Raw genomic sequence first — 27,741 nt, forward strand, 5'->3', positions numbered from 1 at the left:
TTGGACTCCACCAATCCACAGTCAGACCGATTGTGTACAAATGGAGGAAATTCAAGACCATTGTTACCCTCCCCAGGAGTGGTCAACCAACAAAATCACTCCAAGAGCAAGGCGTGTAACTGTCGGTGAGGTCACAAAAGACCCCAGGGTAACTTCTAAGCAACTGAAGGCCTCTCTCACATTGGCTAATGTTCATGAGTCCACCATCAGGAGAACACTGAACAACAGTGGTGTGCATGGCAGGGTTGCAAGGAGAAAGCCACTGCTCTCCAAAAAGAACATTGCTGTTCGTCTGCAGTTTGCTAAAGATCACGTGGACAAGCCAGAAGGCTATTGGAAAAAGCTTCTGTGGACGGATGAGACCAAAATAAAACTTTTTGGTTTAAATGAGAAGCATTATGTTTGGAGAAAGGAAAACGCTGCATTCCAGCATAAGAACCTTATCCCATCTGTGAAACATGGTGGTGGTAGTATCATGATTTGGGCCTGTTTTGCTGCATCTGCGCCAGGACGGCTTGCTATCATTGATGGAACAATGAATTCTGAATTATACCAGCGAATTTTAAAGGAAAATGTCAGGACATCTGTCCATGAACTGAATCTCAAGAGAAGGTGGGTCATGCAGCAAGACAACGACCCTAAGCACACAAGTCGTTCTACCAAAGAATGGTTAAAGAAGAATAAAGTTAATGTTTTGGAATGGCCAAGTCAAAGTCCTGACTTTAATCCAATCGAAATGTTGTGGAAGGACCTGAAGCGAGCAGTTCATGTGAGGAAACCCACCAACATCCCAGAGTTGAAGCTGTTCTGTATGGAGGAATGGGCTAAAATTCCTCCAAGCCGGTGTGCAGGACTGATCAACAGCTACTAGAAATGTTTAGTTGCAGTTATTGCTGCACAAGGGGGTCACACCAGATACTGAAAGCAAAGGTTCACATACTTTTGCCACTCACAGATATGTAATATTGGATCATTTTCCTCAATAAATAAATGACCACGTATAATATTTTTGTCTCATTTGTTTAACTGGGTTCTCTTTATCTACATTTAGGACTTGTGTGAAAATCTGATGATGTTTTGGGTAATATTTATGCAGAAATATAGAAAATTCTAAAGGGTTCACAAACTTTCAAGCCCCACTGTATGTTTGTTATGTGTAAATTCTGAGCATACACACTCCAGGTGTCAGTCACTGCTACACAGGAAGTGTTAGTCTATTTGTTTGTTTTGAATGTGGATGCGTCCCGGGGGTCACTGCTGGGGTTGCTCCAGTCATCTGCCTCTGGCCCTAACTGGTAATGTCTCCACGCTGACTTGTTGAAGATGGGGAGTCGCTCAAAAGACTCGCTGGACAGAGCCTGTGGATTAGAGTTTAGACCCTGTCTTAACATGAGTGTTATATCAAATTATCATGATTAAATACCCTCAAAATATCATGATTAGTGTAAATCAGTGTTTAATAATGAATATACAGCATGTTGATACTTTTTCTTCTTCTTCCTACTCTTTTCGTGGACATAAGTGCAAATTACAGAATAAATGACAAATAAAATTAGAAGGGCACTTCATAGAGTGCATACCTCCACCAAACCACGTTATCAACACCAAAATCAAATCACTTGAACCTAGGATAATACTAAAGCTGTACACCAAATTTCATCAAAATCCATTCACTACTTTTTGAGTTACAGTGGGAACAGACAAAAAAAAAATCCTGGATTCACATAAACAGTATATCTGGATTTGCATCAAAATCTAATCAATTGTTTCTTGGCCCATGGCTCACCTTTCCTCCAAATTTCATCAAAATCCGTTCACTACTTTTTGAGTTATGTTGGGAACAGACAAACAAATGAACAAATGGAGGCAAAAACATAACCTTCTCCAACAAAGTTGGCAGAGGTAATAAAATAAATAAATAAATAAATATTTATTATATAGTTGCCAATGTCACAGCAACTACTTTAGCCTGATGTTGCACAGCATTGCACTACACATAAAACTGTACATACAGGGTCAAAGTCAAAAGTCAAAGTCCCTCTCCCACCAGAATCTAGTCTTCCCAGGCCAGTACTAACCAACTCTTTAAGGCGTATGGGTGCAGCGCCGATCTCCGTTTCAATAGCCCTCGGCCTCTCGCCTATACAGCTAGAGTTACAGTGGGAAGCTAGTCCTCTGGTAACCGCAAGAGTTTGACTTTCCTCACAACAAGAAGGTTCTAGGTTCGAGTCCAGTGGGCGATGAGGACCTTTCTGTGTGGAGTTTGCGTGTTCTCCCTGTGTCTGCATGGGTTTCCTCCGGGTTTTCCGGTTTCCCCCCCAGTCCAAAGACATGCAGGTTAGGCTAACTGGTGGCTAAATTGACCATAGATGTGAATGGTTGTTTGTCTCTATGTGTCAGCCCTGCAATGACCCAGCGACTTGTCCAGGGTGTACCCTGCCTCTCATCCATAGTCAGCTGGGATAGGCTCCAGCTTGCCTGCGACCCTGCACAGGATAAGCGGTGACGGATAATGGATGGATGAATAATACGAAAACAGCTTACAGTGGTGCTTGGAAGTTTGTGAACCCTTTAGAATTTTCTATATTTCTGCATAAATATGACCTAAAACATCATCAGATTTTCACACAAATCCTAAAAGTAGATAAAGAGAACCCAGTTTAACAAATGAGACAAAAATATTATACTTGGTCATTTATTTATTGAGGAAAATGATCCAATATTACATATCTGTGAGTGGCAAAAGTATGTGAACCTTTGTTTCAGTATCTGGTGTGACCCTCCTGTGCAGCAATAAGTGCGACAAAACGTTTCCAGTAACTGTTGATCAGTCCTGCACACCGACTTGGAGGAATTTTAGCCCATTTCTCTGTACAGAACAGCTTCAACTATGAGATGCTGGTGGGTTTCCTCACATGAACTGCTTCCTTCAGGTCCTTCCACAACATTTCGATTGGATTAAGGTCAGGACTTTGACTTGGCCATTCCAAAACATTAACTTTATTCTTCTTTAACCATTCTTTGGTAGAACGACTTGTGTGCTTAGGGTCGTTGTCTTGCTGCATGACCCACCTTCTCTTGAGATTCAGTTCATGGACAGATGTCCTGACATTTTCCTTTAGAATTCGCTGGTATAATTTAGAATTCATTGCTCCATCAATGATGGCAAGCCCTCCTGGCCCAGATGCAGCAAAACAGGCCCAACCCATGATACTACCACCACCATGTTTCACAGATGGGATAAGGTTCTTATGCTGGAATGCAGTCTTTTCCTTTCTCCAAACATAATGCTTCTCATTTAAACCAAAAAGTTTTATTTTGGTCTCATCCGTCCACAAAACATTTTTCCAATAGCCTTCTGGCTTGTCCATGTGATCTTTAGCAAACTGCAGATGAACAGCAAAGTTCTTTTTGGAGAGCAGTGGCTTTCTCCTTGCAACCCTGCCATGCACACCATTGTTGTTCAGTGTTCTCCTGATGGTGGACTCATGAACATTAGCCAATGTGAGAGAGGCCTTCAGTTGCTTAGAAGTTACCCTGGGGTCCTTTGTGACCTTGCCGACTATTACATGCCTTGCTCTTGGAGTGATCCTTGTTGGTTGACCACTCCTGGGGAGGGTAACAATGGTCTTGAATTTCCTCCATTTGTACACAATCTGTCTGACTGTGGATTGGTGGAGTCCAAACTCTTTAGAGATGGTTTTGTAACCTTTTCCAGCCTGATGAGCATCAACAACGCTTTTTTTAAGGTCCTCAGAAATCTCCTTTGTTCGTGCCATGATACACTTCCACAAACATGTGTTGTGAAGATCAGACTTTGATAGATCCCTGTTCTTTAAATAAAACAGGGTCCCCACTCTCACCTTATTGTCATCCTATTGATTGAAAACACCTGATTCTAATTTCACCTTCAAATTAACTGCTAATCCTAGAGGTTCACATACTTTTGCCACTGACAGATATGTAATATTGGATCATTTTCCTCAATAAATAAATGACCAAGTATAATATTTTTGTCTCATTTGTTTAACTGGGTTCTCTTTATCTACTTTTAGGACTTGTGTGAAAATCTGATGATGTTTTAGGTCATATTTATGCAGAAATATAGAACATTCTAAAGGGTTCACAAACTTTCAAGCACCACTGTATCTTGTGAGTTTGCTATTAATATATGAAGTGAATTGCTTTGTCAGAGTGAGGACATTTTCCCCGACACCACCAAGGCAAAACGCCCCCTTTGTACAAATTTATTTTCTTGTTAAAATAACTGTTATTTTTTTCGCGGTCCGGTTTCCATCAAATCCTGCGCTCTGATCGGCTGGCGAGCGGGTCCGTATCCTACAATATGGACCCCAGTTATGGACCCCGGTTACGGACCTCTGGCGACTCACTCGTTCACAATAACAACAAGCATTGTAGCAATTTTTGTCAACATTTATTTTCACATTTCTCAGGAGAATAGCATTAATTTTACATCATGGATAGCGATAACGACAGTGTTCACAGCAAAAGTGAGTTTTACTACCCTGAGGAAGACGAAATAAAAGAAAACATTTCAGGAGAAAGCTAAAAACCTGTAACTGTTGCTAACGCCGAGCAAAAACATGGCTGAATCTTGAATGACTCAATTTTGTATAAATAGGGGACTACATAGGCGGCAAAATGTAGTTTTTTCCTGCCATGGAAGTGCACTTGTATACCGAGGAGAAAGCAATTTGCATTACAGCCGTGAATGAGGATTCAAAATGGCGGCTTGCCTCGGCTCGGTTTTCCCTTTCGGGCGCTCTCGTTTTCTGTTAGAATTTGGTAAAGAAAAAAATAAATATATTATTTACCAGCTTAAGGTCGGTCCGTATGGTGAAATACCATCAGTACTTTCAAGACCTCGGTCACGGTATTTCACGATACGGACCTCCCAGCTGGTAAATAACATATATTTACAGTATATGTAAACTTTGGACAAATTGCAGATTTGGTTTATATTCCATCTTCTTGTCACTCAAAACTCAGATAACAATTCTACACACGTTTACCTTTTGTAACTCTTATCCAGACATATTTTCTTTTTCATTGAAAAAAATTCATCCATTATCCATAACCGCTTATCCTGTGCAGGGTCACAGGCAAGCTGGAGCCTATCCCAGTTAACTATGGCTGAGGGACACCCTGGACAAGTCACCAGATCATCGCAGGGCTGACACACAGAGATAAACAACCATTCACATTCACACCTACGGTCAGTTTAGAGCCACCAATTAACCTAACCCGCATGTCTTTGAACTGTGGGGGAAACCGGAGCACCCAGAGGAAACCCACGCAGGCAACATGCAAACTCCACACAGAAAGGGCCCCATTGACCACTGGGCTCAAACCCAGAACCTTCTTGCTGTGAGGCGACAGTGCTAACCACTATACCACTGTGCCACCTGTTGGAAAAAAAAGAGTTTGAAAAGTATAACTGATATATGATTTGGGGTAGACCGAAAAATAATCTGCTCTGGTGTTTTATTATGGCTCACACAAAATCATCATTAAATTCGAACTTCCATGAAGCCGCCTCTGATCTGGACCAAACCCATATCCTAGGAATCGGATTATTTTCCTGACTATTTACAACCCCGATTCCAAAAAAGTTTGGACAAAGTACAAATTGTAAATAAAAACGGAATGCGATGATGTGGAAGTTTCAAAATTCCATATTTTATTCAGAATAGAACATAGATGACATATCAAATGTTTAAACTGAGAAAATGTATCATTTAAAGAGAAAAATTAGGTGATTTTAAATTTCATGACAACAACACATCTCAAAAAAGTTGGGACAAGGCCATGTTTACCACTGTGAGACATCCCCTTTTCTCTTTACAACAGTCTGTAAACGTCTGGGGACTGAGGAGACAAGTTGCTCAAGTTTAGGGATAGGAATGTTAACCCATTCTTGTCTAATGTAGGATTCTAGTTGCTCAACTGTCTTAGGTCTTTTTTGTCGTATCTTCCATTTTATGATGCGCCAAATGTTTTCTATGGGTGAAAGATCTGGACTGCAGGCTGGCCAGTTCAGTACCTGGACCCTTCTTCTACGCAGCCATGATGCTGTAATTGATGCAGTATGTGGTTTGGCATTGTCATGTTGGGAAATGCAAGGTCTTCCCTGAAAGAGACGTCGTCTGGATGGGAGCATATGTTGCTCTAGAACCTGGATATACCTTTCAGCATTGATGGAGTCTTTCCAGATGTGTAAGCTGCCCATGCCACACGCACTAATGCAACCCTTACGCACAGAGATGCTTCCAGATTCTCTGAATCTTTTGATGATATTATGCACTGTAGATGATATGTTCAAACTCTTTGCAATTTTACACTGTCGAACTCCTTTCTGATATTGCTCCACTATTTGTCGGCGCAGAATTAGGGGGATTGGTGATCCTCTTCCCAGCTTTACTTCTGAGAGCCGCTGCCACTCCAAGATGCTCTTTTTATACCCAGTCATGTTAATGACCTATTGCCAATTGACCTAATGAGTTGCAATTTGGTCCTCCAGCTGTTCCTTTTTTGTACCTTTAACTTTTCCAGCCTCTTATTGCCCCTGTCCCAACTTTTTTGAGATGTGTTGCTGTCATGAAATTTCAAATGAGCCAATATTTGGCATGAAATTTCAAAATGTCTCACTTTCGACATTTGATATGTTGTCTATGTTCTATTGTGAATACAACATCAGTTTTTGAGATTTGTAAATTATTGCATTCCGTTTTTATTTACAATTTTTACTTTGTCCCAACTTTTTTGGAATCGGGGTTGTAGTCTCGATGTAAAAAAAAAAAAAAGTACAAAACCAGAAGCCATAAAGCTTGAATAATGTTTAAAGGGTAATTATGGGACACGTAAAACAACACACCTTCAGATAGATGACTGCATGCGTTCCTAATCCCTCTATAGAGTAGAGGCACAGGTCTCCATGGAAGTAGCGTGCATAAAGTCTGGAGATCGGCAATCCGTAGCCAAAACCAGCCTGCATTAGGGAAGAGTGTGTTACCGTTTCTATGACAAATTCTCACAAACTGCATGGTGAAATACACTACATGGTGGGCGGGGTTACCAACGGCGCGGCATTTTGCGAAGAATGCAGCGTTGGTGTCGGCGCTGTGGAGTACATATAGTTGAAAAGCTGGTCGATCTTCCTTAAGGGTACACCCCCTCCATAATCACTAATCTGCCAAAGATAAAGAAAAATGTATACAGCACATAACACTTTACAAATGTACAGACAATATACAGACACTCCCCAGCCACTTTAATCGGAACTTGTTCTTGATTCTAAGATTCCTGTTCTTGGCTGTAGGACTGGAACCCACTGTGGTCTTCTGTTGCATGCTGAGATGCTTTTCTGCTCACCACGGTTGTAAAGAGTGATTATATGAGTTACTAAACCAATCTGACCATTTTCCTCTGGTGCTTGTTTCCACCCACAGAACTGTCGCTCACTCCTCGTTTGATGATGTTTTTCGTTTTCCGCACCATTCTGTGTAAACTCTAGAGACTGCTGTGTGTGAAAACCCCAGGAAGGAGATCAGTAGTTTCTGAAATCCTCACATCAAAAATACTCATCTGGATCAAACCAACACCCATGCCGCAGTGAAAGAAAGTCACACTTTGAGATCGCAATTTTTCCCATTCTGATGTTTGAACAGTGTGAACATTCACTGAAGCTCTTGATTTGTATCTGCATGATTTTTTTAATGCATCGTACTGCTGTCAAGGGATCGGCTGATTAGAGAACTGAATCAAACAGCACGTGGATGTATGGGTGTTCCTAATAAACTGGCCAGTGAGTGTATCAGAAAAGAGCCACTCTGAGAGATACGTCTTATATTTAAAACTACACAATTGGAAGACGACATATTACCTATACAACTGAAAAGCAAAGCAGCATTCAGCATTATATACCGGTAAATACTCTAAAGCAAAGCTGTTGCGGAAATTGCCTTCCTAAACATAGAACGTAACATACTTTTATGGAGAGATCTTCTTTTCCTAGAGCCACACAAACTTTCACAGGGGGAAGTCCTTCTGTACTGTTCTCATGAAGCTCCACTGTAGCTCGCATGGAGTTCTACAAACAAAGGCGGTATTTATGAACAGTTATGACTACCAGTGTCCAAACACAGAGTGACACCAGACCATGTAACCCTGCCTTAAGCACTTGCCTTGAAGAGCTCGAAGAGCATGTGGAACAAATGGGATGGCACGTAGACCACCTGGATGGGCTTATCAGGGTTCTTGCCTTGAACATGATACACATGGATAAGCCTTTAAATACTTGACATCTTTGAAAGAACTTTGCTTATTAAAAAATAAATTGTATTTTTTCCCCCAACATTTTCATAAAATATGTTTGAAATGGAGTAGAAGATAAAAAGGGATTTAGAGCTCAAAAATCAAACAATACAAATATGTCAAAGAGCTGGATTCTGGTTTGTTTGTTTGTTTGTTTTAAATCTAACATTTGATATTAAAATTGGAAACAATGAACAGTTATTCCACGAAATCGAGTCGTACATGAGCTGATAGCCGACGAGGCGCGTAGCACCCAGTCGGCTATAAGCCATGTACAACAAGATTGAGTGGAATAACTGTTTTATTCTATCCACATTCACTGGATTTTGAGAAACAGAGCATTTTTATTTTTTGCAAATTCAATAAATAAAAACTTTATACAAAACGTCCAACAAAATAATTTCCGCTTAGAATGTAAACAAACCGCCGAAATGACAGTCGCAATTTGTGAAAAATGTGATAATAATTCTTGAAAAATAAAAAGATATGTTCTTCCCATCAAATACTTTCATTCCATATTTTGTTGCTTTTTTAATTTTTTTGAGGGTTTTCTTGTTCTTGTTCTTCTGCTTTAGGGTTTCTTTGGCGGTTGGCAAATCAACTTAAAGGAGAACTGAAGGCACATTATTTATGATCAAAATTCTATTTATCTCATTTTATTAAATATCGGAATGCATTTCTGATCGCTATTTTGTCGCTGCTATAGCAAGTTATGAGTGTTTGAAATATGCCCTGTAATATATCAGTCCGTATGTCAAAGCGATGGCCGTAAACGAGATTCGTTGAGACCTGTGCGAGACGTCGTAGGACGGAAGTAAAACGTACAGTGGAAATCAAAGTGACCAACATCTGCCAACGATGTCAAAAGACGCGCGCGCCCACTTTCGAACGCTGATGTAATCAAGCCGGAAGTTCTGTTTGTTTTGATAGCGATCAGGAAAGTTTGAAAAAAGTAGGCAGTAATCGTCATTTAAACTCGTTTTTGTGCAACATTTCATTTGGAAAACAGTTTTCAAAATGGCGGCGCTGACACCTGGCTGACGCTTCATGTTTCGAAGATTCGCACAAGTCTCGTGAAGATCGCGCGGATAAGCGACGCCTGCCGTGGACCAAACGAACTAAATTCAACACGGCTAAAAAACGAATAGGCCGATAAGTATAATATTTAATTACAATTAGTTGATTCAATTAATTAATACGAGTCACGATATAAGGCTACTAAGACCGAAAATGTAATTGAATAACATGTTAATTAAGAAATAAAGCAAGTTTAAAAATGACTTCAGTTCTCCTTTATACCGTAGGTGCATTACCACCACCAACTGGGCTGGAGTGTGGAACAGGAGATATTGGAGAGGAAAAAAAAATCTATATCCTTTTAGCTATTTCTATTTCTTTTAAATACTTGACAACAATTTTTTGGGGTTTTGTTTTCGAGTAGAATTTTTATTTCGTCCTCGGTTGGTTCAGCAACACGCTCCGCCATTTTGTTTTTCTCTACTCATGGTATAGATGACTTGCAACCACGTGATCAAAATGTGCTACGTCATGAGCGTCTACCATGATGGTGTATATACAAAGCAACTAGGATGGCAGCCACTGAAAGCATGTCTGTAAACAATGCTGAATTTTCTCAGTATTACCACGATTTGAACGGAAGCAAAGATTCGATACAAAGAGAAGATAGATATGTGTGGTTTTGACCCATATTATTTAAAAAGTCAGACTTTTCTGAAGATAAGACGCTTCTACCGACCATCGAGTACCCAGATATCACATTCTATCTGGTTCGGCTACCAAAGAATCAAGTCTGACCTTGGACGAAATGTAGCCTGTTTTCTGAGTGGGTGCCCAGTCTGGATTGTTTCTATCGTATAATTTTGCTGGCACTCCTTGAAGCGAAATGCTAGTACATGTGTTAAAATTATAACAACGACCAAGTGAACCACGACAAGAGAACGTTCATTTTATATCAAAATTCTAGCAACATGAAATAAAATTCTTCCATTATATTATCGAGAAAGCTTTTGAATTTCACCTGAGATAAAATGCAAACACGAGCCGTTTTGGTTTTAGCCTCTGTTAGATCAGCCCTGCCGATGTTGTTCAGCCGTGCTCGTCTCCTCTCTGTACTAAGCCGCAGAGTTTCCCCGCCCTCTTTCTGAATCACGGACGGAATTCTAAAAAAATCGGAACGTGCCATGATCACGAGTACCACTGTGACCACAACCATGTACAGCACAAAGATATGGTATAGCTAAAAGAACGCTTAAAGTGCATATCACGGGTAAATTCAGGAGTAAGATCAATGTAATTCTCCTATTTTATATTAAACTTTGGTCAAATATCTGTCACATTTTGCATTTTGTGCAATTTTTTTACCTTGCGCTGGTTTGTTTATGAGAAAACGACCTGGTGGTTTTCTGCAAATTTCTTCAACGTTATCACGTAATTATTAAAACGGTTAACAGATGTATTGTAGGAGGGTGTAGCAACACCAGTCTTGATGGGATTAGTACTCATCGTTTCCCAAAAGACCGGACAATGAGAGAGAAATGGGAGCGCTTGGTCTACACAGGCTGTGCACTGAAACCGTGCAAGCTCTTGCAGCCTGCTGGCGCTTCCGCAGGTAACGTCACGAATCTGGCTCCAGACTCCCTTGGGATTTTTCCAGACGCGTTTTGTTTGGTATGTTCTGTATGGAATGTTGACTGACCCCACATTTGTATATCCACCAACATGCCCGACATCCAAGTTTCTATTTTGCTTTGACATCACTTGCAAGTCAAGGATATGAGCTGATAGCCTAGTAGTAGATTGTTAACAGAATAATGACTATTATCCTGAATATGTTTAGTATGAAATGTTTTTACTCCCTTGATATGCATTTTCTCTATTAACACTTTTATACAAAAAAAATATATAGAATGAAGAGTGGTATGATATCATGTAGTTGTGCACTTTTTCTAAAATAAATATCCTCCAGACACAAAAACAGATGCATCTTGTGTCATTACACAATATGATACCCTTACAGGAGATGATTCCAGGCCAAATATGGTTGAATTTAGCCAGACATGAGCCAGTTATAGCAACACCAAGTGTACTGTGGACTAAAAGCAGACACATTTAAAACATTTTTCATGACTTTGGAATCCGGGTTAAAAAATAACTTCAGTGCTTGTGTGGCTTTTAAATTTTGGGCACAACGAGAAGCTCTGTTCCTGATGATATGCCTTTGGGGAAAAACAGTCTGTTTTTTCTAATCCAAGATTGAGGTGCTGTACAAATAATATGATGGATGTCGTTTCTCTTTACTTAGTTGAGCACTTCTTGACATAATACTGTATGGATTACTACAGTTGTGGTGTTGAATAGGGCTATTTATTGTATTTTTATTATTTACTACTTACTGTTTGATCTCAAATGCATTAAGAAGGCAAGAAACTCGTCCACTAATTAACTTTTGACGAGACACAGCTGTTAATTGAAAAGCATTCCAGGTGACTACCTCATGAAACTGGTTAAGATAATGCCAACAGTGTGCAAAGAGTCATCAAGGTAAATGGTAGATACTTTAAAGAATTGAAAATATCAAACGTTTTGTTTTTTTAACACGTTTTTTTTTTCTTACCATATAATTGCTTATATGTTACTTCATAGTTTTGATGTCTTCAAAAAAGGTTGGGACAGTAAGAAAAACATAAATACAAAGAGGATATTACACGGTCGTGCAAAGTTTATCTTCAAGTGGTGAACGTATACATCACGAGTGAGTGAAGTGAACGAGCGAAATATTTTTCAACACGAGAAGATAAACTTCGTATCTTCGTGCCACCATTATATAATGTGCTTTATATTATATGGACATATCCACAAAAAATACAATACGCAAGTTAATCAAAAGAATTTTAATTCTGAACCGGTTCGCCATTTTGACAACATGTGTCTAGTCAGCGGGAAAACACTGGGAGTGATGTCATCGGAGTGAAAGATCAGGAATTATTATCCATACAGGACACTTTTTCGATGGAATAAAAACATGTGTTCTATTCCCTTCTAGCGGGTTTCATTCATTTGGTTCGATAGCATGCAATATTGTTAGCATATCGCTTATCCGATGTGTATTACGTCACTCTACCCAATGAAGAATGAGCGTTGAATATGGTTTACGATATTGCATGGTTGTCAAGACAACATGACGTCACATGTCGGAGACGTTAAACTTCCGCGCTAGCGAGCGCCTGGGACAATTTGTAAACATACATGGCCGCCAGGCTTGCTTCATTAAATACGGAAGATTTTGAGAGAATTTTGAAAGAGAAAGGCCCGTTGAACACCCGAAAGGAATGTGTATGGATTACAATAATAATATTGGCTGGCTTTTTTTCATGGTATATCAGATATATTCCATTCAGCTACTCGTCTTTGACTCGTTCAATATCATACAAGCTGAATGGAATATATCTGACACATTCACAAACAAAAAGTACTCAAATTTATCAAAACAATTCATCGATTTCCTCACGAGATTTATGTCATGGTTTTGGATCTCCATGTCCAAGATGTAGCTTGTATGAAAAGTATGAGTGGTGTATTTCCCAGTAAAACACTCGTGTCCATATGATATAAAAAGAAAGCAGTGATTTCTAAATTTACTTTGACTTGTGTTTCACTGCAGACAGGATGAACCCAAGATGTGTCACGTTTTGTCTGGTCAACTTCATTTCATTTTTTAATATACATCCATTTCTGTGTTTCAGGCCTGCAAGATACAGCCCAAGAAAAGTTGGGACGGGGAAATTTAGGGCTAGTAATGAGCTAAAATAATTAAATAATGATGTTATTTGGTCAGTCAAGCAAAGAGATGATGATCAGTCACTTGTGTTTAAATCTTGTCCAGGCTTGTAGTACTCATGCCCTAATTTTAAGGACTCATGACTTGACTTGGACTTGAGCACTGATGGCTCGGTCTTAGCCTTGGACTCGTGCATTAACTGCATTCAGACTCGTACATTGGAGTCGAGGACTTGGATTATTTTTCTTTATTTTTTTTTTGTAACATGCCATAATGTCTCGTCTCGTCTCGTCTTCTTCTGCTTTATCCGGGACCGGGTCGCGGAGGCAGCAGTCTAAGCATGGAAGCCCAAACTTCCCTTTCCCCAGACACCTCGGCCAGCTCCTCGGGAAGAACACCGAGGCGTTCCCAGGCCAGCCGAGAGACATAGTCCCTCCAGCGTGTCCTGGGTCTTCCCCGGGGCCTCCTCCCGGGGGGACATGCCTGGAACACCTCCCCAGGGAACTCCTGTGGGTTCACCACCCACAGAGGTAGCAGTAGGGGTTTGGTGCAGTGTGGATTGGGTGGCAGTCGAAGGCAGGGGCCTCGACGACCTGATCCCCAGACACAGCGGCATGCCATAATGATTTGGCATAATCTATTTAGAGCTACATTAATTTTTATACTAATTTTGTGCAAGAGAATGCACATTCACCTGTTCATACATCATGTTCAGGAACAAACGGACGTTAATGGTGCTAAAATGCCTGGAGAGAACGCCGCTAGGATTGTCCGCTTTGCTTCTACAGACTTCTCGTGCAGTGGGAAGAAATGCACTGCTACAGTACGTGGTCCATATGTAGAAGAACTATCGAGGAGACGACGGGGACAACCTCAAACTTCAGTTGTCATTTGGCAAGACTCCACCCAGAGAAGGAAGTGACACGCTATGTTCATTGCTCTGTTGATAGTGGGCGGGGCTTGCTTGCTGAGCGATGAACTAGCTCGTGTTAACCCTCTCTCATGTTATTTGCCCTGTTGATAGTGGGCGGGGCTTGCTGAGCGATGAACAAGCTTTTTATCTGGAGCCTGTTAACTAAAATGGGGCAGTCGAGCAGGAACGTTAGTCCAACACTGCAGCAGAGACGCTTTCACATAAAGGCAGCAACAGCCACCGTCAAATGGTGCAGGTAGAGTCTTGTTCTCGGACTCGACTCGAAATTTTCTTTAATGACTTGGACTTGACTCTGACTTTTGAACACTGGGGACACGAGACTGGACTCGGACTCGAGGTTTAGTGACTCGACTACAACACTGATCTTGTCAGTGACTTTTACTTTAGGTGATGAGACAGATGATGCTGATAAATACAGAGGTAGGAAGGGTATCTTTCAATGGAATTGGAGTAAAATCCTGCACTTTTGGGTACATACAGATTTTTAAAATGCCATAAACTTTACTTCTGGTTGAGATCCATGCAAAAGAGAAACATATTTTAGTTATCAGTAAGTACTATATATAGTAAAATGTCAAAATGTTAAAATGTGGACGGTTTTCCCAGGCCACCACTCAAAATATGGCCTCATTACAATTACGTTGTTGCTCTGTTCTGGCAACGAGATTCAGATAAGATCATTGTTGTAATTCCAGTGATATGTGGGACAAGAGACGTGAAAAATGCAGACCAGAGCTGGGCTGTTACTCATTTGCTATCAGATATACAGTATAAACATTAATAAAATAATATAATAATACATATTCACAGCAATGTATCACAAGCTCACAGTTGAATTCCTGGATGTCCAGATCAGGTGCTGTCATGTAATACTGTTCACAAAGCATCTTTGCAGTCTCATATGCATCTGAAACAGGAAGTAGACAGTCACACATGAGAAGTCTGACACTGTAACTGTAACGAGCACTGACACTGAAATAATGCAGTGGATGTTCATGTTCTAGTGGTTTTATTTCGGTGTAAGTTCATACCTTGCACCACCTCTACCACATTGCAGGATGGGTCAATGCTACCGATGTGTTTGGGATGGGCGGGGTTGATGCCGTCACTAAAGAGGAGCGCTGCAACGGGATGCAGTTAAATCTACTCACCATGTGACATCAAAATCTGATACATTAGAGGACAAGAACTAATTGTATAATGGCGCAAATACATGTACACTCACTGGCTACTTTATGAGGAACAACTGTACACCTGTTCATTCATGGAATTATCCAATCAGCCAATCATATGGGGAAGCCATGGCCTAATGGTTAGAGAACCAGCTTTGGGACCAAAAGGTTGCTGGCTCGATTCCCTGGACCAGCAGGACTGGCTTAATTGCCCTTGAGCAAGGCGCCTAACCCCCAACTGCTCCAGCAAGAGTGGTGGCATACCTTGTGTCTGATTAGCCAATGAAAAACTGATGATGCGATTATCAGTTTGGGCACTGAACCCGACCAACTGAACTGAATCATGTGGCAGAAGTGCAATGCATAAAATCATGTAGATACAAGTCAAGAGCTTTACGTAATGTTCTGTATGTCTATCTGCTGCCGTCCTCATGGTTGAGGGTTGGCAATCCATCAGCTAGCTTCCATGAATTCTCTTGGGTGATTATAGCACACCAGAGGGACCCAAAGCCTCATCTGGTGGCGGGTACACATGGGCAGTGTAACATACAATCAAGCTAATCCACATGTCTTCACAATGTGGGAGGAAACTGGAGAACCCAGAGGAAACCCACACAGGCATGAGCAGAACATGCAAACTCCACACAGAAGGGCCCCAGTCAGCTGCTGGGCTTGAACCCAGAACCTTCTTGCTGTAATGTTTAAAGGTACTGACTGCAAAGTCATCTGAAATTTTCAAATTTTTTTTTATTGTGCATGGCATTTTCCTATATCCTGCAAGAACAATATCATATGGACGAGATGTGATCATTTTGATGATCATTCTGAGGGCCACTTTTCTCCATTTTGGAACCGTTTTTCTCCCTCTTGAGGGAAATAGTATGGCCCTACGGAAACAGGAAACAGCTGAACGCGAGGAGCTTTAATTAATTAGCATAATTATGGAGCTGTGTCACACTAAGATGGCGAAACGTGGAAAACATCATGACCCTGCATTGATCTCGGAGAGTTTTGAGTCACAGGGATGTAATTTGTGGTTGACATTCGTGAACAGAGCCATGAAACAAAAGACGAATATATCTTTTCTCTGTCACTGCTTTTGTGTTATCATTTCTTTCTCTGCAAGATCAAAACATTAGGTGTATAACTCCATACTCAGACTCATCAATCCAAGACAAGCACTGCACATTCTTCGTCAGATTTCGCGCCCGTTTCATCCTTCAGTCGATTCCAGCGGTCGATCTGTTTCTTCACAACAACCTTTTGGTTTCCACCGCTTTTCTGGCACGCTTTCTAGCTGATTTGCTTTCATATTTTCCTTTCCTTTTCTGCTGGCTTTTAGCTGGCGGGAGAGCCGAGTCCGCTATGTTTACCCATGCCGACTTGTTTTGGTTAAAAGTAGGTCAAACACGCCCCACGGTGGTCACGTGATATTGTTGCTCACTTGCTTTGGCAATCTCTGGAATTGTAAAATGCGAGACTCATTTTAGCTCGGCAAAACATTTACGCATAGGATACACAGTGTGTGCAGCAGCGCAAGTCGTCAATTTCACCTTTAACTCAACACTAAGCATCTCGAAACTCCAACAGCAATAGAAATAGAACATTTCTGCCCAGAATTCAACTTTGCAGTCAGCACCTTTAACACCAAACAAACAATGTGCTCTCAGTAACTTTGACTGTGGGACGATTGATGGAGCTAGTCCTGTTGGCTTGAGTGTTCCAGAAACTGCTAATCTTCTGGGATTTTCACTCATGGTAGTCTCTAGAGTTTACACTGAATGGTGTGGAAAATATTCCTGTGAACATCCTGTGAATAGAAATTCTATGGGTGGAAACACCTTGTTAATGAGACCCTGTGTAACCCTAGCTGTATAGGCAAGAGGCCGAGGGCTATGGAAATGGAGATCGGCGTTGCACTCGTGCACCTCAAACAGCTGGTGTGGAAGGAACTTTAACTAGAGCAGACTGGCCAGACTGGTTCAAGCTAACAGGAAGACTATAGTAACTTAAGTAAACATTCTTTACAACCATTCTGAGCAGAAAAGCATGTCAACCTTGAAGGTAGATGGGCTACAAGGGCACACTGGGTTCCAGTCCTTTCAGCCAAGAACAGGAATCTGAAGATAAAATGGGCACAGATTCACCTGATGATTAGAAAAAGACCAGGTATGATGTGTTTTTAATAAGTTATATGATCTTAACATGGGGCGGCATGGTGGTGTAGTGGTTAGCGCTGTCGCCTCACAGCAAGAAGGTCCGGGTTCGAGCCCCGTGGCCGGCGAGGGCCTTTCTGTGCAGAGTTTACATGTTCTCCCCGTGTCCGCGTGGGTTTCCTCCGGGTGCTCCGGTTTCCCCCACAGTCCAAAGACATGCAGGTTAGGTTAACTGGTGACTCTAAACTGACCGTAGGTGTGAATGTGAGTGTGAATGGTTGTCTGTGTCTATGTGTCAGCCCTGTGATGACCTGGCGACTTGTCCAGGGTGTACCCCGCCTTTCGCCCGTAGTCAGCTGGGATAGGCTCCAGCTTGCCTGCGACCCTGTAGAACAGGATAAAGCGGCTAGAGATAATGAGATGAGATGAGATCTTAACATGACCACGAGTTGGCCTAGTGGTTAGTGTGTCCGCTTCTCAACTGGGAGATCGCGAGTTCTACTTGCGGTCGGATCATACCAAAGACCATCATAAAAATGGTACCTACTGCCATCTGGCAAGGCACGCTGCAATACAGATGCGAGTAGGGAAGTCAAACTCTCACGGTTACCAGAGGGCTAGCCCCTCACTGTAACCCCAGCTGTATAAGTGAGAGGTTGGGGGCTATGGAAATGGAGATCGACGCAGCACCTGTGCACCTCAAAGAGCTGGCATGGAAAGGACTTTGACTTGATGATGTTAATATATAAGATAACTCCATGAATGAGCAGGAGTTCCTATTAAAGCAGCTGATGAGTGACAGTCTTAAATTCTACAACTAGAAGTGTTAATCATATATTCATATAAAAAGTGTTCATTTCATCCTACTGAAGCAGCATGCATTTGCCAGCTTCTGTGTATGAACCCACGCACTATGCTGGTTGATGAGCATACGGAAGGAGATGCGACTGGTGTAGAAACGATCCAGGAAATACTGCACATTGCTGCTGATGTAAGGGTCAAAACCAAACTTCTCCTTGTACTCGATCACTCCCTGGGCCATGGTTGGAACCACATCATTGTGTCTGTTCCGGATCTGGATAAGGACGTCTAAGAAACTGACAGATTGAACATGTAAGGAAAGAAGAAGAAGAAGACTTTATTTGTCACAGATACATTCAAACACAGTGAAATTCGTCCTCTGCATTTAAGCCATCTGAAGCAGTGAACACACAAATGCGAGCAATGAACATACACACACACCCAGAGCAGTGGGCAGCTATGCTACAGCATCCAGGGAACAGTTGAGGGTTAGGTGCCTTGCTCAATGGCACTTCAGCCCAAGGCTGTCCCATGTTGACCTAACCACATGTCTTTAGACTGTGAGTGGAACTGAAGCACCTGGAGGAAACCCACGCAGACATGGGGAGAATATGCAAACTCCACACAAAAAGGCCTCTGTCAGCTGCTGGGCTCAAACCCAGAACCTCCTTGCTGTGAGGTGGCAATGCTAACCACTACACCACTGTGCCAAAGAAACCATGATACATTTGAAGGCTTTCAATTATCCAGGTATATCTAAGTATTAAGTATTAAGTGGCTAGGTTTGAAATCCACTCAAACTCAATGTTGATTGGGCTAAACTGCACCAATAAGCTTTGAGAAGTTCTTTCAAGCATGTGGTTATACAAACTGGACTCTTCTCAAAACAATAAGATCTCACAAGCAAACCGTTTTTGGTTCCAGTGAAAGTCAAACTCGGTAAGAAACTCAGACACTTGGACATCTGTGTGCAGATTACCACATGTGTGAACTGATTTTAAGTTAGTACAACTGATGAAGTGACAAAGCTTCTTCTTTTTCCCGTAGCCAGCAAGGGTACCACTGATGACATTTTAACAGTCCATCATTGGTGTGTCTAGGACGTTTTAAACTTGGCAGAGCCCATCCTTCTCCAAGCTTGATCAATGGACAACTTAGAGTAGCCAGTTCACTGAATGGCATGTTTTTGGGGGAAACTGGAGCACACCCACAGGGAGAACATGCAAACTCCACACAAAAAGGCCCCCATCAGCCACTGGGCTTGAACCCAGAACCTTCTTTCTGTGAGGCAACAGTGCTACCCACTACACCACTGTGCCACCCAAAATGTCAAAACATTTACACACAAATTCAACTTCTAAGCTAACCCTAACCCCAGGAGATCAGAATAAAATAAAAATCTTTCACTGTAGTCTTATGAACTTACAAAGGCTCTACCAAATCACATGCACTATGTTTATTAGAAAAAATATAACTTGAAACATATATAGTCCCCTTCATGGATTGAGGCCTTCTCATGTATAGGGGTTTGTGTACTTTGGTGGCACTCCAGGCTATCTCACCAAGAACTAAACACTCCCTGTGGGGCCACTCTTGGTGAACAGGTCTGTGGGGAGAGCACAGACAAAGAACAGCCATAAAGACTCCAGTTAAAGATGGGCAAAAAGAGTACTCTGTCCAGATTGGGGTTACTGGGGACCAGGCCTTTGGGTGGGGTCTGCTGGAAAGTGTGTGGTGACTGGGATTTCCACGTAACCTGGTCAGAAAGATGGTTGGGGGTCAGTCAGTCAGCAAACAAATGATAGAACATTGTAGTGGAATGTTCAGGAAAGAGCCTGAGGTCATCTGTACAGTGGAAAGGTCTTGGCTAGCTATAGTCGGCCAATAGGAGTGGGAATCTACGCCTAAGGATAGAGAAGTCTTGGGAGATCTTCTCACCCAGTTGTCACTGTAACCCCCACCAAGAAAAGCCAACAGAAAAAATTATATTATATCACAAGCATTGTACTAAAGATTTTTGCTTTTGTCCAAACAGTAATAGTAATACTCACTCATTAAGGGTGCGAGGATCCTCTGGACTCCGGTTCTCATAATCTATGAGTTCCTCAAAGCTCTGACTGTACCTAAGAAATCAAATGAACCATTTTTAATCCAACAGCTTTACAGACATCATACAGGTATTTCACTATTGGATAAAATAGTCACTGGATAATAATGTGCTCACATAAGCATGCATGAGAACAAGATTCTCACAGGTATCGTCTATGGCCTTCTAAAGACACATAGATGATAGTTCTCTTCTAGACATGTGTTACAGGTGATTTTTGAAATCAGGTGAATCTAGATTCACCTAGGTGAATTAGGATTTAGGGTTAGGTTTAGGGTTGGCTGATCTAGAGGAATATTTAGTTTCTTTCTTACAAATGACTCTGCTGTGGTGTAGTGGTGGACTTCAAAGCAGGAGGTCCTGAGTTTGCTTCCCAGCAAGGACAGTAAAAGGGGGGAGCAAATTAAATTAGACAGGTATATAAGTATAGTTCTAGGTAGAGCGGTATAAAGGGGGTGAGTGAGAAACAAGGAGGAAAGGTGAATAGAGAGTGGCTGTCAAAGTGTTCGTGTTCTTTTATGAACCCCCCCAAAAATCCATTTTAAAAATGTCGACCTAATTCACCTCAGTGAATCTAGAATCACCCGATTTCAAAAATCACCTGTTACACATGCAATTTAAAATAATAATCTTATAATCTCAGCATTTTCACTTCCTGTGGAGAAGAGCAAATCATCTCTTTCTGTTCTCACTACCTACTACAGGGGGACAGTAGAATGACAGTAAAAACCAACTTGACCTTAAATATATCTGATGCCCTGGGCAAGCGATGCCACTTCACCATGATCTTCAGCTGAATGTTGAACACAACTCTAGGTGTAACTCTAGACTGTAAGCTCTGTACACTCCTCTAGATGGCACCCAATGGCCTGGCAATAGGACTAACACTTTTCTATTGTGTTACTCAAGAGTATACTCTACTATGTCCTGAACCGTGGTGAGGTGGTTGACAATTGTATACAAGTGTGCAATGGGGAATAAAGGGTTCACACTTATCACCATCATGGCCTTATTAAGCCCCGCCTCTCACCAGCTCTGGACCAACTGTACCGATGGTTGATTTAGCATCTTGCTAGGCAACAGACCGACTTCTCTCATGGTATTAGCCAAACGAACAGGCAGTTCTTTCCTCAGGAACATATAGGAGACCTTTTCACAAGCATTCTCTCGACCTGAACAAGAGAAAGAGTACATGTAGGTTATTATATTTTTCTTCAGTTACATTTCATGGTATATGTGCATCTGTCCCAGTGCTGCCCTTCAAATGTCAGTGCCCAGTGGCCTTGCCAGGAAAGTGTTCCACACTAAACATTGGTATCAGCATACACTTTTACTATCTTTAGTTGAGTCATCTGCCAGGACCACATACACAGTAGGATGGTAAATGTTTTGAAAGCATATTCTATACTTGTATATTAGAGTTTACTTTTATTATAAACAGATACAGTGAGCATGACCTCTAATTCTATAGTCTTATAAGACTCCTGAAACAAATAAGCAAATGCTGTTTTCTCTACTAAAGTAGTTTTCAAGAAAGTAGGCTGCTATCACGGTGTGTTCGAACTGAAAAGAAATATGAAACCATGCAGGGCAACAACTCGGCAGGAATGGACTTGATAACTCCTCCATGTGCTAACTTGTATGTTATGTAAATTAAACTCCATGACTTGGCAAAAGCTTAAAGCTGTAATGGTAGCACCATTGGAAAGACAACAATGCTGGATTTTACAGGTTAATTACATGCAGACTTTGGTTCCTTCATATTGGGAGTTTGGGAACATGTTGTTACTGCTATGCACTTCTGGTTAGATGCAATCTGCATTTCGTTGCCTTGTACCTGTGACATGTGCAATGACAATAAAGTTGAATCTAATCTAATCTAATCTAATCTAATCTAATCTAATCTAATCTAAAGCATGCATGATAGCTTATCGTTGCAAAAAACAAGCAAAACTAAGCGTGTAAACAGGATACTACAAGTATGTACAGATTATTAAAAGTATATTTTTCATTCGCGAAATATACACTTCCTAAAATATACTTTTATTGACAAGTAATAACTTTTAAATTATACTTCAGTATGTTGGAAGGAACTACACTTGAATAAATATACAGTATTTCTTAGTACACTGAAGCATACTCAAGCAAATTATATTTACTTGTCATGCCATTGTCATTTAAGGATATCGTTTCAATGAAATAAAGCGCAATGTTTATGATTTAGTATATAAAATATGTACACTTTATTGTTTGATTTCTCAGCACAGTAAAAGCATCATTTAAAACTGTACACTAAAGTGTATTCAGTTACAGTATAAGTAGCATTTAAACTTAGGCATGCTGTGAGTATATGCAGTAGAACACGGTATTTACAATATACTTAAAATATGATAACAATCGTATCAACAAATTACACGTTTAAATCTACTGGAGTGCAATTTAAATTGTAAGAAACACAATTAAATGCATTTTAGATTTCATCTCATCTCATTATCTCTAGCCGCTTTATCCTGTTCTACAGGATCGCAGGCAAGCTGGAGCCTATCCCAGCTGACTACGGGCGAAAGGCGGGGTACACCCTGGACAAGTCGCCAGGTCATCACAGGGCTGACACATAGACACAGACAACCATTCACACTCACATTCACACCTACGCTCAATTTAGAGTCACCAGTTAACCTAACCTGCATGTCTTTGGACTGTGGGGGAAACCGGAGCACCCGGAGGAAACCCATGCGGACACGGGGAAAACATGCAAACTCCACACAGAAAGGCCCTCGCCGGCCACGGGGCTCGAACCCGGACCTTCTTGCTGTGAGGCAACAGCGCTAACCACTACACCACCATGCCGCCTGCATTTTAGATATATAGAGGATATTACAAGGTGGCATGAAGATATAAAGTTTATCGTCAAGTGGTGAATGCATATTCCACGAGCAAGTGAAGCTCATACGAGAAGATAAACTTCAGATCTTTGTGCCACTGGGTAATATTCTTTTTATTATATGAACACATCCACACAAAAAAAATGCAAGTTAATCAAAAGAATTTTAATTCTGAACCGATTCGCCATTTTGGCAACACACGTCTAGTCAGCAGGAAAACACTGGGAGTGACATCATCGGAGGGAAATATCGGGAATTATTATCCACAGAGGACACTTTTTCGATGGAGTAAAAGCATGTGTTCTACTCCCTTCTAGTGGGTTTCATTCATTTGGTTTGATAGCATGCAATATTGTTAGCATATCGCTTATCCTACGTGTATTACGTCACTCTACCCAATGGAGAATGAGCGTTGAATATCTCATCTCATCTCATTATCTCTAGCCGCTTTATCCTGTTCTACAGGGTCGCAGGCAAGCCGGAGCCCATCCCAGCTGACTACGGGCGAAAGGCGGGGTAAACCCTGGACAAGTCGCCAGGTCATCACAGGGCTGACACATAGACACAGACAACCATTCACACTCACATTCACACCTACGGTCAATTTAGAGTCACCAGTTAACCTAACCTGCATGTCTTTGGACTGTGGGGGAAACCGGAGCACCCGGAGGAAACCCACACGGACACGGGGAGAACATGCAAACTCCGCACAGAAAGGCCCTCGCCGGCCACGGGGCTCGAACCCGGACCTTCTTGCTGTGAGGCAACAGCGCTAACCACTACACCACCGTGCCGCCCAGTGTTGAATATGGTTTACGATATTGCATGGTTGTCAAGACGACATGACGTCACACGTCGGAGATGTAAAACTTCCGCACTAGCGAGCGACTGGGCCAATTTATAAACAAACATGGTTGCCAGGTTTGCATCGTTAAATATGGAAGGTTTTGAGAGAATTTTGAAAGAGAAAGACACATTGAACACCCGAAAGGAATGTGTATATAATAATAATAATAATAATAATAATGGCTGCCTTTTTTCGTGGTATATCAGATATATTCCATTCAGCTACTCGTCTTCGACTCGTTCAATATCATGCTATCTGAATGAACTATATCTGATATACCACTCAACTCCAGCCAATATTATTTACAGTGGTGCTTGAAAGTTTGTGAACCCTTTAGAATTTTCTATATTTCTGCATAAATATGACCTAAAACATCATCAGATTTTCACACAAGTCCTAAAAGTAGATAAAGAGAACCCAGTTAAACAAATGAGACAAAAATATTATACTTGGTCATTTATTTATTGAGGAAAATGATCCAATATTACATATCTGTCAGTGGCAAAAGTATGTGAACCTTTGCTTTCAGTATCTGGTGTGACCCCCTTGTGCAGCAATAACTGCAACTAAACATTTCCGGTAACTGTTGATCAGTCCTGCACACCGGTTTGGAGGAATTTTAGCCCATTCCTCCATACAGAATAGCTTCAACTCTGGGATGTTGATGGGTTTCCTCACATGAACTGCTCACTTCAGGTCCTTCCACAACATTTCGATTGGATTAAGGTCAGGTCTTTGACTTGGCCATTCCAAAACATTAACTTTATTCTTCTTTAACCATTCTTTGATAGAACGACTTGTGTGCTTAGGGTCATTGTCTTACTGAATGACCCACCTTCTCTTGAGATTCAATTCATAGACAGATGTCCTGACATTTTCCTTTAGAATTCCCTGGTATAATTCAAAATTAATTGTTCCATCAATGATGGCAAGCCGTCCTGGCCCAGATGCAGCAAAACAGGCCCAAATCATGATACTACCACCACCATATTTCACAGATGGGATAAGGTTCTTATGCTGGAATGCAGTGTTTTCCTTTCTCCAAACATAACGCTTCTCATTTAAACCAAGAAGTTCTATTTTTGTCTCATCCGTGCACAAAACATTTTTTCCAATAGCCTTCTGGCTTGTCCATGTGATCTTTAGCAAACTGCAGATGGACAGCAATGTTCTTTTTGGAGAGCAGTGGCTTTCTCCTTGCAACCCTGCCATGCACACCATTGTTGTTCAGTGTTCTCCTGATGGTGGACTCATGAACATTAACATTAGCCTATGTGAGAGGGGCCTTCAGTTGCTTAGAAGTTACCCTGGGGTCCTTTGTGACCTCACTGACTATTACACGCCTTGCTCTTGGAGTGATCTTTGTGGGTCAACCACTCCTGGGGAGGGTAACAATGGTCTTGAATTTCCTCCATTTGTACACAATCTGTCTGACTGTGGATTGGTGGAGTCCAAACTCTTTAGAGATGGTTTTGTAACCTTTTCCAGCCTGATGAGCATCAACAATGCTTTTTCTGAGGTCCTCAGAAATCTCCTTTGTTCGTGCCATGATACACTTCCACAAACATGTGTTGTGAAGATCAGACTTTGATAGATCCCTGTTCTTTAAATAAAACAGGGTGCCCACTCACACCTGATTGTCATCCCATTGATTGAAAACACCTGACTCTAATTTCACCTTCAAATTAACTGCTATTCCTAGAGGTTCACATACTTTTGCCACTCACAGATACGTAATATTGGATCATTTTCCTCAATAAATAAATGACCAAGTATAATATTTTTGTCTCATTTGTTTAACTGGGTTCTCTTTATCTACTTTTAGGACTTGTGTGAAAATCTGATGTTTTAGGTCATATTTATGCAGAAATATAGAAAATTCTAAAGGGTTCACAAACTTTCAAGCACCACTGTAAATGTCACTCAGATCCGTGATGTATTTCATATGAAAAATGTGAGTTTTTCAAGACAAGAAGATAAACTTCATATCTTCAAGCCAACATGTAATTTTCTTTTTATTATATCGACACATTCACAAACAAAAAGTTCCCAAATTTATCAAAACAATTCATTGATTTCCTCACAAGAGAGGATATTGAAAAATACATTACTCAATGTCCCAGATGTAGTTCGTATGAAAAATACGAGTGGCGTATTTCCCAGTAAAGCACTTGTCTGTATATAATAAAATTCAATATAGCTTAATAACAATAAATGCAGATTTAGTATTTATATCATGATTAACACTAGATGTCACTTTTCATATTATACTTTTAGGTTATCCTGCACCAATCATTGCATCATTACATGGCTTGCAACACCAAATAGGATCATATAGCATTTGAAATACTTTAACTTTTTAACTTTTCCACCAAGAAAAAACATTTACAAAGCAAAATATTTTGACACACAGATACTAAGAACAAAAGGGCAAATATGTATCATCATCATAAGACATTATTATTCCAGCCATTATAGGCCATTTTTCTCCACTCAACCACATGTAGAATACTGTGTATCAAAGTTCGTACTTGTAGAACACTTCCTGGTGGAAGTAAAAATGAATCTATCCATTATCTGTAACCGTGTATCCTGTTCTACAGGGTCGCAGGCAAGCTGGAGCCTATCCCAGCTGACTATGGGTTTGAGGCAGGGTAAACCCTGGACAAGTCGCCAGGTCATTAGAGACAAACATCCATTCATGGTCAATTTCGAGCCACCAATTAGCCTAACCTGCATGTCTTTGAGGGAAACCCACGCAGACATAGGGAGAACATGCAAACTTCACACAGAAAGGCCCCCGCCGGCCACTGGGCTCGAACCCAGAACCTTCTTGCTGTGAGGTAACAGTGTGCCACCCCAGCTTACTAAATAATAGCCAAAACAACAGGGACACTATGGGCTCTCCATCAACCTCATATTATGATGATAAAGCATCATACGATGAAGCAATCCCACTTTTTCACAGCCAAATCCATCAAACCAAAATGCAATCATTTTTATAATTTTTTTTTTTTAGTGCATCCTTGGGCACCATCCTGGGCTCCTTGGCAAAGTCTCCATGCACCTGTGCGTAAACACAGCTTCCCATATGGTGCATGACTCTCCAGAATTCATATGAAGTATAATAATCAGGCTATATTCTACAGACTGTCTGATCCCAGAGCACACCATTCATCCACAGCACTCTGAACATCTCTGTAGGTTTGGCTGAACTCAGGAGAAGCCTGTGCGTCAGAGTGTACTCACCGAAATCCAAGAACTGCTTGATGGACATTGGCGAAGGCGAGAAACGTGAATAATACTCGATTTTATGCGTGACATCTTTCAGTAAGACGTGAAACAGCTTCATGGCTCCCAAATGAACCGCGCAGAGTCTCTCAGCAATCCGCACATTCATTCATTAAAGTCTAACAAGACACTTTCTGTTTCTGTCTCCCAGATTACTTTATTACAGCCTGACTGTATTCAGGCAAACTCCAGTGATATGACAGCGATGACACAACTGGCCAGAGGTGGCGCTCTTCCCTAAACAGGAAAACTTCACGTTCAGGGTGCTTGTCTGGAATGCCATTAAAGCCAATATTAAGTAAATAAGTAAATAAATAAGCAAGCCTATGAAATAATGAAACAATATCACCCTCATCCCTCCATCTCTTACATCCTCTTCATGTAAATTCATCTAACTCATTGATTCCTTCATGAGT

At 41.2% G+C, this 27,741-nt stretch overlaps 1 protein-coding gene across 1 annotated transcript; it reads right to left on the reverse strand.

Moving 5' to 3' along the window:
- Positions 1-1,214: 1,214 nt before the first annotated feature.
- pdk3b (pyruvate dehydrogenase kinase, isozyme 3b) lies at positions 1,215-27,492 on the reverse strand. The gene is made up of 11 exons (XM_060935224.1): positions 27,284-27,492; positions 21,333-21,474; positions 20,247-20,318; positions 18,307-18,491; positions 15,098-15,187; positions 14,896-14,973; positions 8,205-8,281; positions 8,009-8,110; positions 7,097-7,210; positions 6,896-7,009; positions 1,215-1,358 (listed from the first exon to the last, which is right to left on the reverse strand). The coding sequence occupies exons 1-11, from the start codon at positions 27,432-27,434 to the stop codon at positions 1,215-1,217; spliced, it is 1,269 nt and encodes a 422-aa protein (XP_060791207.1). The 5' UTR covers positions 27,435-27,492.
- Positions 27,493-27,741: the final 249 nt, after the last annotated feature.

The sequence above is a fragment of the Neoarius graeffei genome, chromosome 12 (assembly GCF_027579695.1).
Source record: "Neoarius graeffei isolate fNeoGra1 chromosome 12, fNeoGra1.pri, whole genome shotgun sequence".
Taxonomy (NCBI): domain Eukaryota; kingdom Metazoa; phylum Chordata; class Actinopteri; order Siluriformes; family Ariidae; genus Neoarius; species Neoarius graeffei.

Coding starts and splice junctions, on each gene's coding strand:
- pdk3b (XM_060935224.1), bottom strand. CDS start 27,434: ATGAATGTGCGGATTGCTGAGAGACTCTGCGCGGTTCATTTGGGAGCC. Junction 20,319..21,332: donor GTACAGTTGGTCCAGAGCTG/GTGAGAGGCGGG, acceptor TTGATTTCTTAG/GTACAGTCAGAGCTTTGAGG. Junction 14,974..15,097: donor TGTGGTAGAGGTGGTGCAAG/GTATGAACTTAC, acceptor TTCCTGTTTCAG/ATGCATATGAGACTGCAAAG.